The 12815-nt window shown below is 35.6% G+C and overlaps 1 protein-coding gene across 5 annotated transcripts in view; it reads right to left on the bottom strand.

Annotated features, from left to right (window-relative positions):
* Nucleotides 1-8512, bottom strand: part of LOC149231541 (E3 ubiquitin-protein ligase CHIP-like) — a 200788-nt gene extending 192276 nt beyond the window's left edge. For 2 of the 5 annotated variants that reach the window (XM_089379223.1, XM_089379226.1), the window contains exon 1: nt 8138-8511. In XM_089379223.1, the coding sequence (XP_089235349.1) occupies nt 8138-8230 (93 nt within the window). In that variant the 5' untranslated portion in view covers nt 8231-8511. Of the gene's footprint in view, nt 1-8137 lie in introns of all 5 variants that reach the window. The other 3 variants (XM_089379225.1, XM_089379222.1, XM_089379221.1) reach the window with 3 other exon arrangements.
* Between the last annotated feature and the right edge of the window lie 4303 nt (nt 8513-12815).

Raw genomic sequence — 12815 nt, 5'->3', positions numbered from 1 at the left:
GATAGTTTAAGTGACCAAATCGCTCATGCCAAAGTTTGTTCACTTCATCATTATGAGCAACAAATATCGAGGGAAGAGTTGATGACCCAAAGTTGTCAATCTTATACAACCTTGTAGAATTATTAGCAATGCCAATAGCTAAAATCTGTCTAGGATCTCTTAGGTCCTTAATTACAACATCATGAGGTGAAAATTCGACAATTTTACCTTCACCTGAATGAGTTATCTGATATACAAATAGAAGGTTGCAGGATAAGGTATGAACACATAATACATCATTAAACTGACCATTGTTTAGATGAATAGTTCCAGTCCCTACAACACTAAGAGATCTATCATCACCAACATATATATTTTCGGTGTTACAATCATTTAAAGAAGAAAACATGGCTTTGTTTTTGGCCATGTGATAAGAAGCTCCAGAATCAATGAGCCACTCATGAGTCATGACAATGAGAAGAAGAAGATACATTTAGTGCATAACCAAACCCAGATGCTTGACAACCACATGCATAAAGTGTTATTCCTGAAGATGAAGTTGAAGTTGAAGAGTGCTCCAAATGAATGTTATGCTTCTTCATTGCTGCTTCCAAGGCTTCCATCTTCTTAAAGCATTTGAATTCTAAGTGGCCATCATGATTACAAAAGTTGCAATGTCTATCAGTCTTCTTCCCATTGTTTTTAATTGCCTTGTCATTTTGTTGAGATGATTTTTCATTTTGAGACTAAAATTGCTTAAGACCCTTGTTTGGTTTAGCACCATTCTTCTTAGAATACTACTTCTTAGGATTCTTTAAAATTGGTTGTTGTTGGGCTGTTAAGGCTTTCTTAGAAGAGTTCCCAGTATTAAGAAAACCAAGATGTAAGAGTTTTTCTTGTTCTCTTATTAAAGAATCACAGAAGGCATCAAAAGAGGGGGACTTGTAATCTTGTCATTGAGAAATAAAGGCTTCTCTAGTAGAATGGAAGGTGGAAACAAACACAGAGTCGGTTGGTCCTAACTTAGTAAGAATGGAATAGATAAGGCTACCATCTTCCTTCTTAACCTTAACACCTTCCAAGAATCTAAGGCCTGGAGAAATAGACATCCCTATCAACTCACGTGTTTGATCTTGCTTATTTACCCATTTGGCTTGCTTATCTTCATCTAAAGGTTTAGACTCTAGGCCTAAAGCTATTCTATAAAGACCTTTGCTTCTAAATAAATCCACCATGTAAGATAGCCATTGGAAGTAATTAGTGTTGTCAAAAATAACTAGACATGGACTTTCCATTTTAAAAGAAATTGAAGCTATAGATGCTAGAACTAAGTCCAATGGAAAGATCTTTAAAAATTAAGCCGATTAAAAAAAGCGGATCTGAAAAGGGCTTTTGGATTAAAAAAGTTATGGCTTTTTGATGAAGGTTGTTGAAGATGCCAAGGAACCATGTGAATGTTTGGAAGTTGATGATAATGTTATACTAATAAAAAAACAAAAACAAAACAAAAATCCCCACTTTCCAAACTTAATCTAATTAACTCACTTTTAAAAATATTACTTTATGTGACCCACTTTTATAAATAAGTGAACGTCACTTTTACAATGGTACTTTATGAGCTATCCACTACATTGTAACTTAAATAAAAGATAAAATGACTTTAGAATTATAAGTGACTCACTTTATATAATGGGTGAGAACACTTTTACATAAAGTAACTTTAAAACATAGGTTACATGTGTTTTTTGATAAAGTAATTCAACAAAAAGAAAGACTTGAACCTAAGACCTCTATTCTCATAAATTAACTTTAGACCAAGTGAGCTAGTTAAAAGATTTAGTAATTGTTGGAAATGAAGAAGGGGTTTTTTTTGCTCTCTGCAGCTTTGGGGTGCGTGCTTACTTGAAACAACCCCCTTTTGCCTGCAAAACAAAAAAAACAACCACACAAACCAAACCAACAAGCAAAAGTATACAAGCCTTATGACTTCAAGTTAGATTTGAGGTTAGTCCCCCTGAAACTAGAAATTTTCCTCAGTGTTTTTGATTTTCCGAGATCACACTAAAGCGCGGCAGAAAAGAGCATACGCATGAGAAAAATCATTTCTTTATGTTTTTGGTTTGCCCAGATCGCAGAGTCGCGAGGCAAAGAGCATATGCAAAAATGAAAGTTATAGATTTGGTAATAAAAAAATTATAGATGATTATAAACCGAATAAACAAAGAGATAAATAACTATAACTGCAAATAAAGACTATATACCTCCAAATCTTAAAAATGACGTAGCTAGGGCTGCCTGAAACCTTTTCGCGTGAAACGAAAGGGATTCCTCATTGGAACAGTTGCACCTAACACAATAGAGCAGTCCTCTCGGCCCAAAAGCGAACAGAAACAATAGATCTAGGAAACGACAGTAGGATGTAGTTGTACCGGCTTCAGATTTGGATCACCAACGGATGCGGCCCTCAAATGGCTTTGATACAATGTAAGAATTTACAGGGTAACTTCCTTAAATTGAACACCAAAGGACACCACTCACAAACAAATCACAAATCAGTACACTGGTATTCTTGATGTGGTTAAAACCCCCAAAGAGGGAAACAGTCAACGGCCTAAGCCAATGCAGCCACTTCAGGCAATATTATTAATAAAAGAAAGAAAATTTACATAAGTTTCTCTCATGAACGGTCACAAACAAATGACCCTCCATGCTCTTTAAATAGATATCATGGACCAATTAGGTGTTAAGCCATGAATCAAGTGCCAATAACACCGAGGAGAGAACAAACCGTCAAATCACTTTATGTCTAGAACATACCGTGACCGTCGGATTGTAAGTTACAAAATGTACATACTAAAGAAACATACTTTACCTAACTATACACTAGACAAAGTTATACTTAATTAATTCCTATGTGTTGGAATATCCTAACAAGTATGAAAAATACATAGACTCGATAAACACTAGGACTCACCTAAGACTTTGTCAACAAATTCCACCCTAGCTTTAGGGTATAGTCGAGAGAAAAACTCTGTCAATTATGTGTTTTTACAAACACACTTAATTCAGGGAGGTTAAAAAACTCCCTAGGATGAAATCCTTTGACAAAAATCATAGGCTTACCTAGGTGTTATTACATGGCTTCATAGTCATACTAGAATCATTTACAATAATTTTGCATAAATTGGGATTACAATAACAAAGTTGGGTTGAATGATGACAAATGATCTTTGAAAAAAATTGTCCTCTGTTTTGTACCCTGCTTCTTGGACTGTTGACACAAGTGTGTTCAAAATCCCTAAAAGGATAAATCATTTTATATCAAAATCCAAACCATTGTGCCCTTAAGGGAGCTATTGGTATTTGTTCGATCGCCACCCATTTGTTGCCCTCCTCTTTTGTTCAACTTCGACAAAATAATCACCACCTCACCCTCCATCTCACCCTCTCCTTCCCAACCAACGTGTTCAACCTAGAGGACCATCCTTTTGGCTACAACTAATAGTAGACGCGCCCTGCATTTGATCATCTGTGGCGAAGATAGGACAAAATCATTGTACATGTATGACATATAGTTGAGATGGCAAAATAAAATTAACCTATAAACTAAGTCACCTGACACGAGGATTCGGGATTCGTAGGATTCGGGATTCGTGGTGTCGGATTCGAACATGTTGACCCCCCGGAACAGGACATGTAGGATTCGTTATATATTATTTTATTAAAAATACATATATATATATATATATTTATATATATATATATTAAATATATATATATATATACATATATATATATATATATATATATATATATATATATATATATATATATATATATATATATATATATAAAATTTGATATTTCTTACACAAATTTTAATTAATGATACAAATTTATTGATTTCAAATATAGATCTTCATCTATAGCTATTAGCATGCATAGTACATACAAAATTCAAATACATGTCAATCTATTATCTATTTCTTATGCTTGGCCCTCTTGCCACCACAAGAAATGTCTAATTTTTTAGTCTTGTTGGAAAATCACGATCTTTGTCATTAATATCACCCTCTAAGCATTAATATCCAGAGGTACCTTTGTCATTACCTCTGTATCTGTATAGGGATCTTTGTCATTAATATCACCCTTTAAGCATTAACATAAGATAGAACAAGCATAACATGTCATGTCAAGATTTTGTTTGAGTGATGCGTACATTTTTAGGAGGGTCATGATACAGGAGTTCGACAACCAATGTCACTAACATCAAGGTACATAGAGGGATTGGTGCTCTTGATTAAATACGAGTTCCATACCCTAATACATGACAAAATTCAATGGAAACATTACAATCCTAAAATCCTAAAAAACTGATAAGTTTGCTGGATTTTGAATGAAATCTAAAATTCTACTTTCTCCATATGAAATCCAATGAGGTTGGAACCACTCTCAAACATCCTGAGCCATTTCATGGTAATGTTAAAAATTTAAGTAAAAGGATGAAAATGAAGATTAAGGAAAATGTCACTACGCTGCCAAATGAAAATATGCGTGGTTGTAATGACCAAATGCGGCCTTTTCATACACGCACAGGTCATTTTTTCCACCTAACGAGTCCTGGAAAACAAGACACGCAGCCAAAATCGTGACACGCAATCTGATTCGACGTGTCATGGTTTCTGGACACGAATCTCGAGAGAATCGTGTCGGATATGATGGATTCGGGATTCGTGGGGCCTATAGGACGAATCCGAGATTCATGCCTATAAACAATCCACCAATCAACCACTATGTAAATAATATGCACTATGGTTTCACTAAGCTACATGCATTCACTGTGATCAACACTGAAAATCGATTGTCCCTCTGTTGCTATGTAAATCATATGGAGATTATTCAAAAGTGAGAAGTCCTAATTACCTTTGCATGTGATAACTCCGCCTATAGTAGAGCTTGGCATTTTACCGGAAGCATTGACCTAGCCCTCGCTTCATGTGAGCCTAAACATTGATTATGGATTAAACACTAAAAATTGACTATAATTCCCTAACACGATAAAATCATATGGAAATTAGTATTTAGGCACTCCTCATTACCTTTGCATTAGGCAACTTTGCCTACAGTAGAGCCCGACATTTTTCTTGAAGGACCAATCTCCCCAGAAGGTCTAAAAATGGAATAAACACTGAGAAATGGGTTATCATTCCATTAACAAACCAAATGGAATTTAGAATTTAGGTAGTCTTAGTTATCTTTCCATGCGAGAACTTGCCTTGCAGTAAGATTGTCAATTTACTTGAAGGCTTAATCTCCCCAAACAACTTCTTGTGCTAAGCACTGAAAATGGATTGAATCACTAAAAATGAGTTACCGTTCTCTTACTAAACAAATCATGTGGAGATTCTTATAATGGGGCAATACGAACTAGATTTTCCTGTTATAACTTTGCATAATGAAAGAGTGTTTGTGTTCCTGGGGAGGGTAGAAATTCTTAATTTATAAACTTCGCAACACTGTAACAATTTTGACAAGTCACTACACTCAAATTTCTATGTACTCGCTATAAACCATAGTATTACACATTGGGCACTAGGTTTCTTCACTAGATCGATTTAAGTAGGAGTCGCCTTAAATCGACAAAGCCATTGCCCTCACATTTTTGAATTTTGAGTCTATGGATTCGGTATAAACCATCATATTCATACTAGGGGTTGGGGTTAGATTTCCACTCATTTCAAGCATTTAACCAACATTTGTTCTATGCCATTGCCATTGAAAGAATTTACATATCGATATCTCAAAGCTATTTTTTCCCAGCGACCAAATCCTTCTCTTTGGAAAAAGGGAAAATTCATTGGAATTTTATCTCTTTAAATAGACTATATTAGAAAAGAATACCATGGGAAAAACCATGGATTGTCAAAACTAGGAATCCAAAAACCACTAGTAATTTGACCGAATCAAAATGTTTACATCACAATACATTACAAGATCTTTTTTACCTCGATTTCATTTTAATTATTTATTTTATTATTTTATTTAATTTTATGTAATTTGACTGAGTCAAAATGTTTACAAAACAAGACATTACAACATCTCTTCCATACTGAGCTAGAGAGCGCCTCTCGGCGCAATTAGTTTCTGAAAAATGACGAGTAAATATTAAAAATACATTGGTATTTTAACTTTAATATTTGTAGCAGAAAAACAAGTGGAAAAATCATTCACAAACACAACAACAACAAAAATTCCCTTCAATTTATCCTTCATTAAATTGATCAGGAAAAATAAGGGCTCCCTTGATTGGCACCACGACATGAATATTGTATGGCTGTGACAAGTAGTTTGCCTCTATTGTGGGGCAATCTGGGACATGAATTCTATTGGTGTAACAAGGATGAATTGGCAGCAGAGTACAAATCACTGGTTGTAATGCAACTCATAGAAAAATATTTAAAATATCTGTCTTTCAGTTTCAGATCAGACTCCTTACACAATAATTTCTGGGTCAGATTCTATTCCACTTACCTGCCCATAACAGTCTACATTGAACCATGAGTGTTTTTACTGGTATCATTAGAATTTAGAACCAGCATAGATTTATTTTAAATATGGATCTAGCATGAGCCGAGAGGGATCCAATTTCTTCACGTGCAAATTTTTTTATGAACCGACATTATTCAAATATTTTGTATAGTTATTTATTTATTTTTTAATTTTTATTTGGGGCCACATGAGAAAAATTTCAACTTTGATGATGGACAAACAAAATTACACATCATACTGGGCTATAGAATGAGCCTCTCGACTCAATCATTAGCAAAAACAACATTTTCCATGTTTTAACAAAAACCAAACCCTCTGTCCTTTGAAGCCCCAAGTTTTTCTAGAACTTCATTGTCCCCTACCTTGCTTCAGTCACTTATGGAGACATATGGCAACTCTGCACTTCAGAAATTCCAACCCACAACTATCCAGTACTAAAAGAAAACGGTCATAAGCCTTGCTATAATGTTGACAAGGGAACTGCTCATCAAATAGGCTCTGTTAAGTGGTTAAATCAAAACCAATATTGAAGACAAGCTGTCTCATGAAATTAACAGAGTTAACTACCACATCCAGTAACAGGTGGAAGTCCTCTTGACCTTGACCGCCCACAAACCAATTTGAAGTGCCAGATTCCTTGATGACCTGTAAACACGGCATATCTCAACAAAGAAAGCCAAGTGCAACTCCTGGGTTAAGTTATGGGTTAAGTTAACAAAGTAGATACGCTGCATCAGAGCTGGAGCCCATTTTGTTTGTATAGCCCATCTACCAACACATTAGAATTATTTTTTTTAAACCATGGGAATCAATAACTCATTAGAGTGATGTAGGCTAGCTCCAGATCAAATCCACTGGCTGTCATTATATCCTAAAGAATATATTCAACAGCGCACAAGCCATAGAAATAACTTGTCACTTAGCAAGGACCAATACATTCCAAGTCACATTGAGTAGATCTCCATCCTTGGATGGTTTACTCTTATAATCTTATCACAACATACTAACATGTCACTTGAGAATTGAATCTGGGTAGTGAGAACTGAACCTGGATGGAGAGGAGAATAGTCAACCCAAACACCAGAACTGTGAACTGAGAATTGAATCTGGGTAGTGAGAACTGAAACTGGATGGAGAGAAAAAAGTCAACCCAAACACCAGAACTGTGAACCCTGGACCACCGAGAAAGAACATTTTTAAGGAAACATGCAGCATGTTTCGTTAGGTTCTAGCCAAGAAATAAAATGGGCATGACCCATGCCATAAGTCCATAGGTATATGGTTACTGAAACCTATCGTAAATGCTACACCGTCTCTGATTAGGGCTTGGGTTACAAACTCGTCAATGATAACTCAGATTGAACAAGCGCAACAAATGTTGGCATTAACACCCAGGCTGAATATAAAGAAAAGCTGAACATAGATATTTTGCAATATGGGCATTGCATTCCTGTCTTGGCACTATGAGGTCTCAACCCGGGATCAAAATGCATTGTCATTGATGCAATTTGTGGTTATGAGACAATCTCCCCGTCTCTCTCCTTTGTGTATCTGTGTATATCAGAATGTGAAGAAAAAAAATGTGGGGAAGAAAACATGTGGTGCCTACCTCCGTATATGCATCAATTGCTGCTGTAAAACGCTTTTTTCTGAAGCATAGATTGCCATATTCCTTCAATTCTTCGGCTTGCTTCGTCATCATTCTCTGAACAATGAATGACGGTATTCGTCGATAGATAAGAAGAATCCCTTGGTTATTCTAGGAAGCACAGAGGCCACAACGATAGCTTGGCGGGTTATGAATAAATAAATAGATTGAATGAATCCCTCTGTTGTCTCAGATCGCTTTAGATACCCCCTACTCAAGTGGTTAATATGGCATCGACGAAGTCGATCGGTTGATACGATATTTTTGGCCGGGAAAATGCAATTTTAAACGTTTATATTCGCGCCTAGGACTCGCCATTGGGCGAGTGATTCTCTAGAGTCCATTGCTCATTTCCCATGTGACCCTTGTCCAATTTTTGACCTCTCGGTTACATGGTGTGGGATTATTATTGAATGAATGATTTTTAACGACATCCACAAAGTCACCGCTATTCAAATTCTTAAGAAATTTGTTATTTTGTGAAGTCTTGTCCTCTCAAAAAGTTCATTTAGATGGTTCAACTTTAGATTGTTATCAAATTGATGATGAATAACTTCATGCGTTGTATGTTCTTTGATAAAATGTCATTATGTTTTTACCACCCTTCTAATGCAAAAAATGCAAGTTTGTTCTTTCCAATCTTTTTTAGGGATCACTCATCTACCAGTTTCACGTATTAGATGATAGGAGATAGTCTTCAGTTGTGCAATTAAAATTTTAGCTTTTCCCTTGATTAAGGAACTCAAATACTCTCTATCATCAAGTTTCCACGCGAGGTTAAATTCTTTGACATAATATGTTTTTTTTGCCTACCTATTTTTTCCACGTGGCAATCCTGAATTTTTCTAACACCCACTTTTTTATCTCCTCCATAGCATGAGGGCAGTCATGCATATTTATGTCCCATTTGCCCAACCACTTTTTTTATTTGCTTCATCCATGTCTTTCTCCGACGATTTAGCTCTTCTTCAACAACCAATTTGGGCCATCGATGCTTATACATATTTTCAACCTTCTTTAGGTAACTTAGCAAATGAATGATCATTGAAGCCTCAACTGGAAGCATACTAGACTCAACTAAAAGGATATCATATGGGACCGTTGATTTGACTTTGAGGCTACTTTGTGATTAGATGTTTTTGAATTATTTCTATTTGTCGCCATTTGTGGCTTGACATGTTGCTCCCCCGTATCTCGAAACCATAGAAGATAATTGGCACCACTAATAAACCAGAGAGGGTTTTCTTAGTCTTCCAATTCCATAGTTCTATTTATCTACACATGTTCTGAAGAAGGTATGAAGCTTTCCACCCTCCTTGGATTTTCTTTGATCTGCATGTCTCCCACCTGAGCTATAGTGGAAATCGATTCCTAGATACTTGTACTCATCTACAACCTCTAAAGGGTTGCCCTTAAAAATAAAAGTAACTAGTTGTTTCTTTCTTTTCAAAGAAAAAATCATGAATTTAGTTTTGTTGGTATTTACTTGCATTCCCACATCTTAACAAAAGAGTTCAAGAGTTTTCAAGTGTTCTCTTAAACCTAGTGCAGATTTAGCAATAAGAATAAGGTCATCTACATAAAAAAGTAGTTTCACCACATATCTTGCCAACTATATGCCTTCTCCTTTGGTATTGCTTATCCACTCTTCAAGCTTATCAATATATAAACCAAACAATGCGGGGGAAAGAGGACATCCCTGTTTGACTCCTATGCCACTGCTAAAGCATTCATACATGCCTTCCTTCATTCTAATTTTGGCTCTAACCCGCTCATCGAGCTCGTGAATAGTCGCCCTATATTTCTTTGGGACCCCTAGTTCTTCCATGTTGTGTCATAACTTATCTTTAGGGACAATATTAAAAGCTTTTTTAAAGTCAACAAAGAAACATAATGCTTCCACGCCTTGGTTGTCCCAAACTTTTTCAATGAAATGTCTCATAGTGATGCAATGATCAATGGTAGAATGTTTAGGCTTGAAGCCAACCTACCCGTTTGCCCTTTTTCCCTCTTTTTTTGCCCACTCGCTAATTCTGCACTCTAGCATGCTCCCAAATTTTTTTCGAAGAAGGGGCATGATCATAATAGTACTGTAGTTAGAAGGGTTATTGATGTCTCTAGTTTTTTGAAGAGGTATAACAACACTAGTTGTCCACTCAACCAAAAAGCTACCTTGATTGACTATGTTGAAGAGCTCCTTGATGTGTGGAGCTAGAAGCTCCACTCCCCATTTTAAAAAGATTGCTTGTAGACTATCAATGTCTTGCACTTTACCATTTTCCAATTTCTTTATACCTTGTTCAATATCCACAACCGAAAATAGCTTTGTTAGGAAGACAATTATCAAAGCCTTCATTTTCTCATTTGTCCGCTCATATAGAAGTTTTGCATAGTCTAACCATTGGGCATATGTGATATTCTTTTCTATTTGTTTTTTCTTTTGTTGTAGTTCCTTCCATAAACCTTTGGGATTATGTTTTCCCAAATGAATTAACTCCTTCCTTCTTGCAATCACATAACTTTTTTTTTTCTTTTTTTTCAATTGCTCATATATAATCTTGTTTTCTTTGCTTGAATTTTCTTTGAGGGTTCTTTTCACATACTTGCACTCCTTGCCATACTAAGGATTAGCTAACAAGGTATTTGAGATCCTCTTCAAAGGCCTAGACCTCTTACATACATATAAATCTTTGTGTATTAAGGGAATCAACATAATGTTGAAAATGTATCTTGTATCTCTTTCATTATCCTCGCAGCCCCTATTGTTGTTTTTGGCCAACTGGAGGTGTTCTTTAAGAGCAGCCCTAAAGAGCTCTTGATTTTCTTCATTTAAGATAATTCTCCCCTGTTCATAAACTTTCTTGCGTGAGTGTTGGGTATGTCCTCCCTTTTGATATTTTGTATTTATACCAAGCTTAATAAGAAGAGACAAATGGTTAGAGTCTAGCTCTAGCGGGAAACATTCAATACTAAAGTTCAACAACTTGGAAATAAATTGTTGAGAGCATATAACATGGTCTATTAGGCTTTGCTCATTGTATGTTTTACAAGTGATACTAGTAGACTTCAACCATTTTTTCATGCCATTACATATAACCATGTCATTCAGGATACAAAGGCCTAATAGTTATGCTCCAAAGTGTGAAACCTTCCCTTTCCCATCTTGTGATGTCCTCTTCCAAGGGTGTTCTTCAATCTCTCTTAGCCATAATGGATTGTTATTCTCTCCCATACCACTGCCCAATTGAATGAATTGATTGTTTGTTGTTCTAGCGTTAAAATTACCAGTTATAAATTTTTCTCCCTTAGTGCTAAAGTTTGAGATATCTCTTTTTAACATTGCACAGGCGTCTTCACTGCCTAGGTTCCTTTTTTTGTAGAATTTTGAGCTTTTTGGAGCAAAATAAAAAGTAGTTAGCCATATTGTTGCATCAATATCTGTTATTTTCAGCCATATAAATTGCTTGTTTGTGTCTTCTTTCTCCAATTTTATATTCTTTATCCACATTTCTTTTATTAGGACTGTTATTCCTCTATGTCATTTACCTGATTTAGTTTCTTCGTTCTAAACATGGATTTTAGTGTATCCTTCAAAATCTAGAACTCTACATCCATTATGTTCATGTGTTTCCATAAGGCAAATAATGTCTTTACCCTCAGCTATGGGCCCCAACCCGGTCCCCTTTTTCATCGGTAACCTTTGCAATTCTAGTTTACCATGTTTAGGTACTCTCGTGGGGCTCCAAATCCCTATTTATTGTGTGTTAATCTATCAGTGACTTGGGGTTTCCCTTTTTTCAACCATGCCCACTTTTGCGCCCTCTTGTTGATTTTACTTTCTCCCATTTTTTCCTCCTTTCTTCTTGTTGGGTGAATGTTAAATCTCCATCTCAGTAAATACGAGTGCCTTTAAGCAACCCTATATTCTTTAGGATCCTAGACTTGTCCTCCATGCTTCTTAAAGTAACTCTCACATGTTTATCCCTTCTTGCTCCCGGATTTTTTCTTATCTTGCTTGCCTATTGAATCCCACATGTCCAATGCAACTCATCCCTAAGAAAATTCCTTGCTAGAATGTATGTTCGCTCTCTTTCTCCAAAGTCCTTCAAGCCTTTGTTGATGATATTTACCGATTTTTCTTTTTTGTCCTTTTCCTCTCTTATTTGTCTCTTGATTTGTTTTTCTATAATTTCATTTTGTTCACTTCTTGGTTCTTTTACCACTTGAGCCCAAGATTTAGCCTCTTTTATTTTCTCCATTAGCTTGTTTTTTCTTATTTCTATGTCTACCATTAGTAACTGAAACTTTTCCATCCGAACTATGCTAGTTGCTCTCATTGGCTCTAAATTATTTTTTATCCTTATTTTATTTATTTTATGTTTATTTTTATTTTTATTTTTATTTTTTATTTTTATTTTTTATTTTTATTTTTTTATTTTTTCTATTGCATGTTCCATTTCTTGCTTTAAGTTGATTAGCTCTTGTTGCCCTTTCTCCATTTTGTTTTGTAGGCTTCTTACCTACTCTTTTAACAACTTGTTCTCTCTTTCAATCCTCCCTCTAGCTTCTGTGATTTCCTTTATTTGGTTGTCTTCTTGTTGTACTTTTGCCTCTAAAATTTCAATCCTCTTTTTCATGC

Source organism: Pinus tabuliformis, chromosome J (genome assembly GCF_031772625.1).
Source record: "Pinus tabuliformis cultivar Carrire ecotype Pingquan chromosome J, CPIR1, whole genome shotgun sequence".
NCBI classification, from domain to species: domain Eukaryota; kingdom Viridiplantae; phylum Streptophyta; class Pinopsida; order Pinales; family Pinaceae; genus Pinus; species Pinus tabuliformis.
Note: the sequence above shows the minus strand (reverse complement) of the source record. Positions and strands in the feature narration are given on the sequence as shown.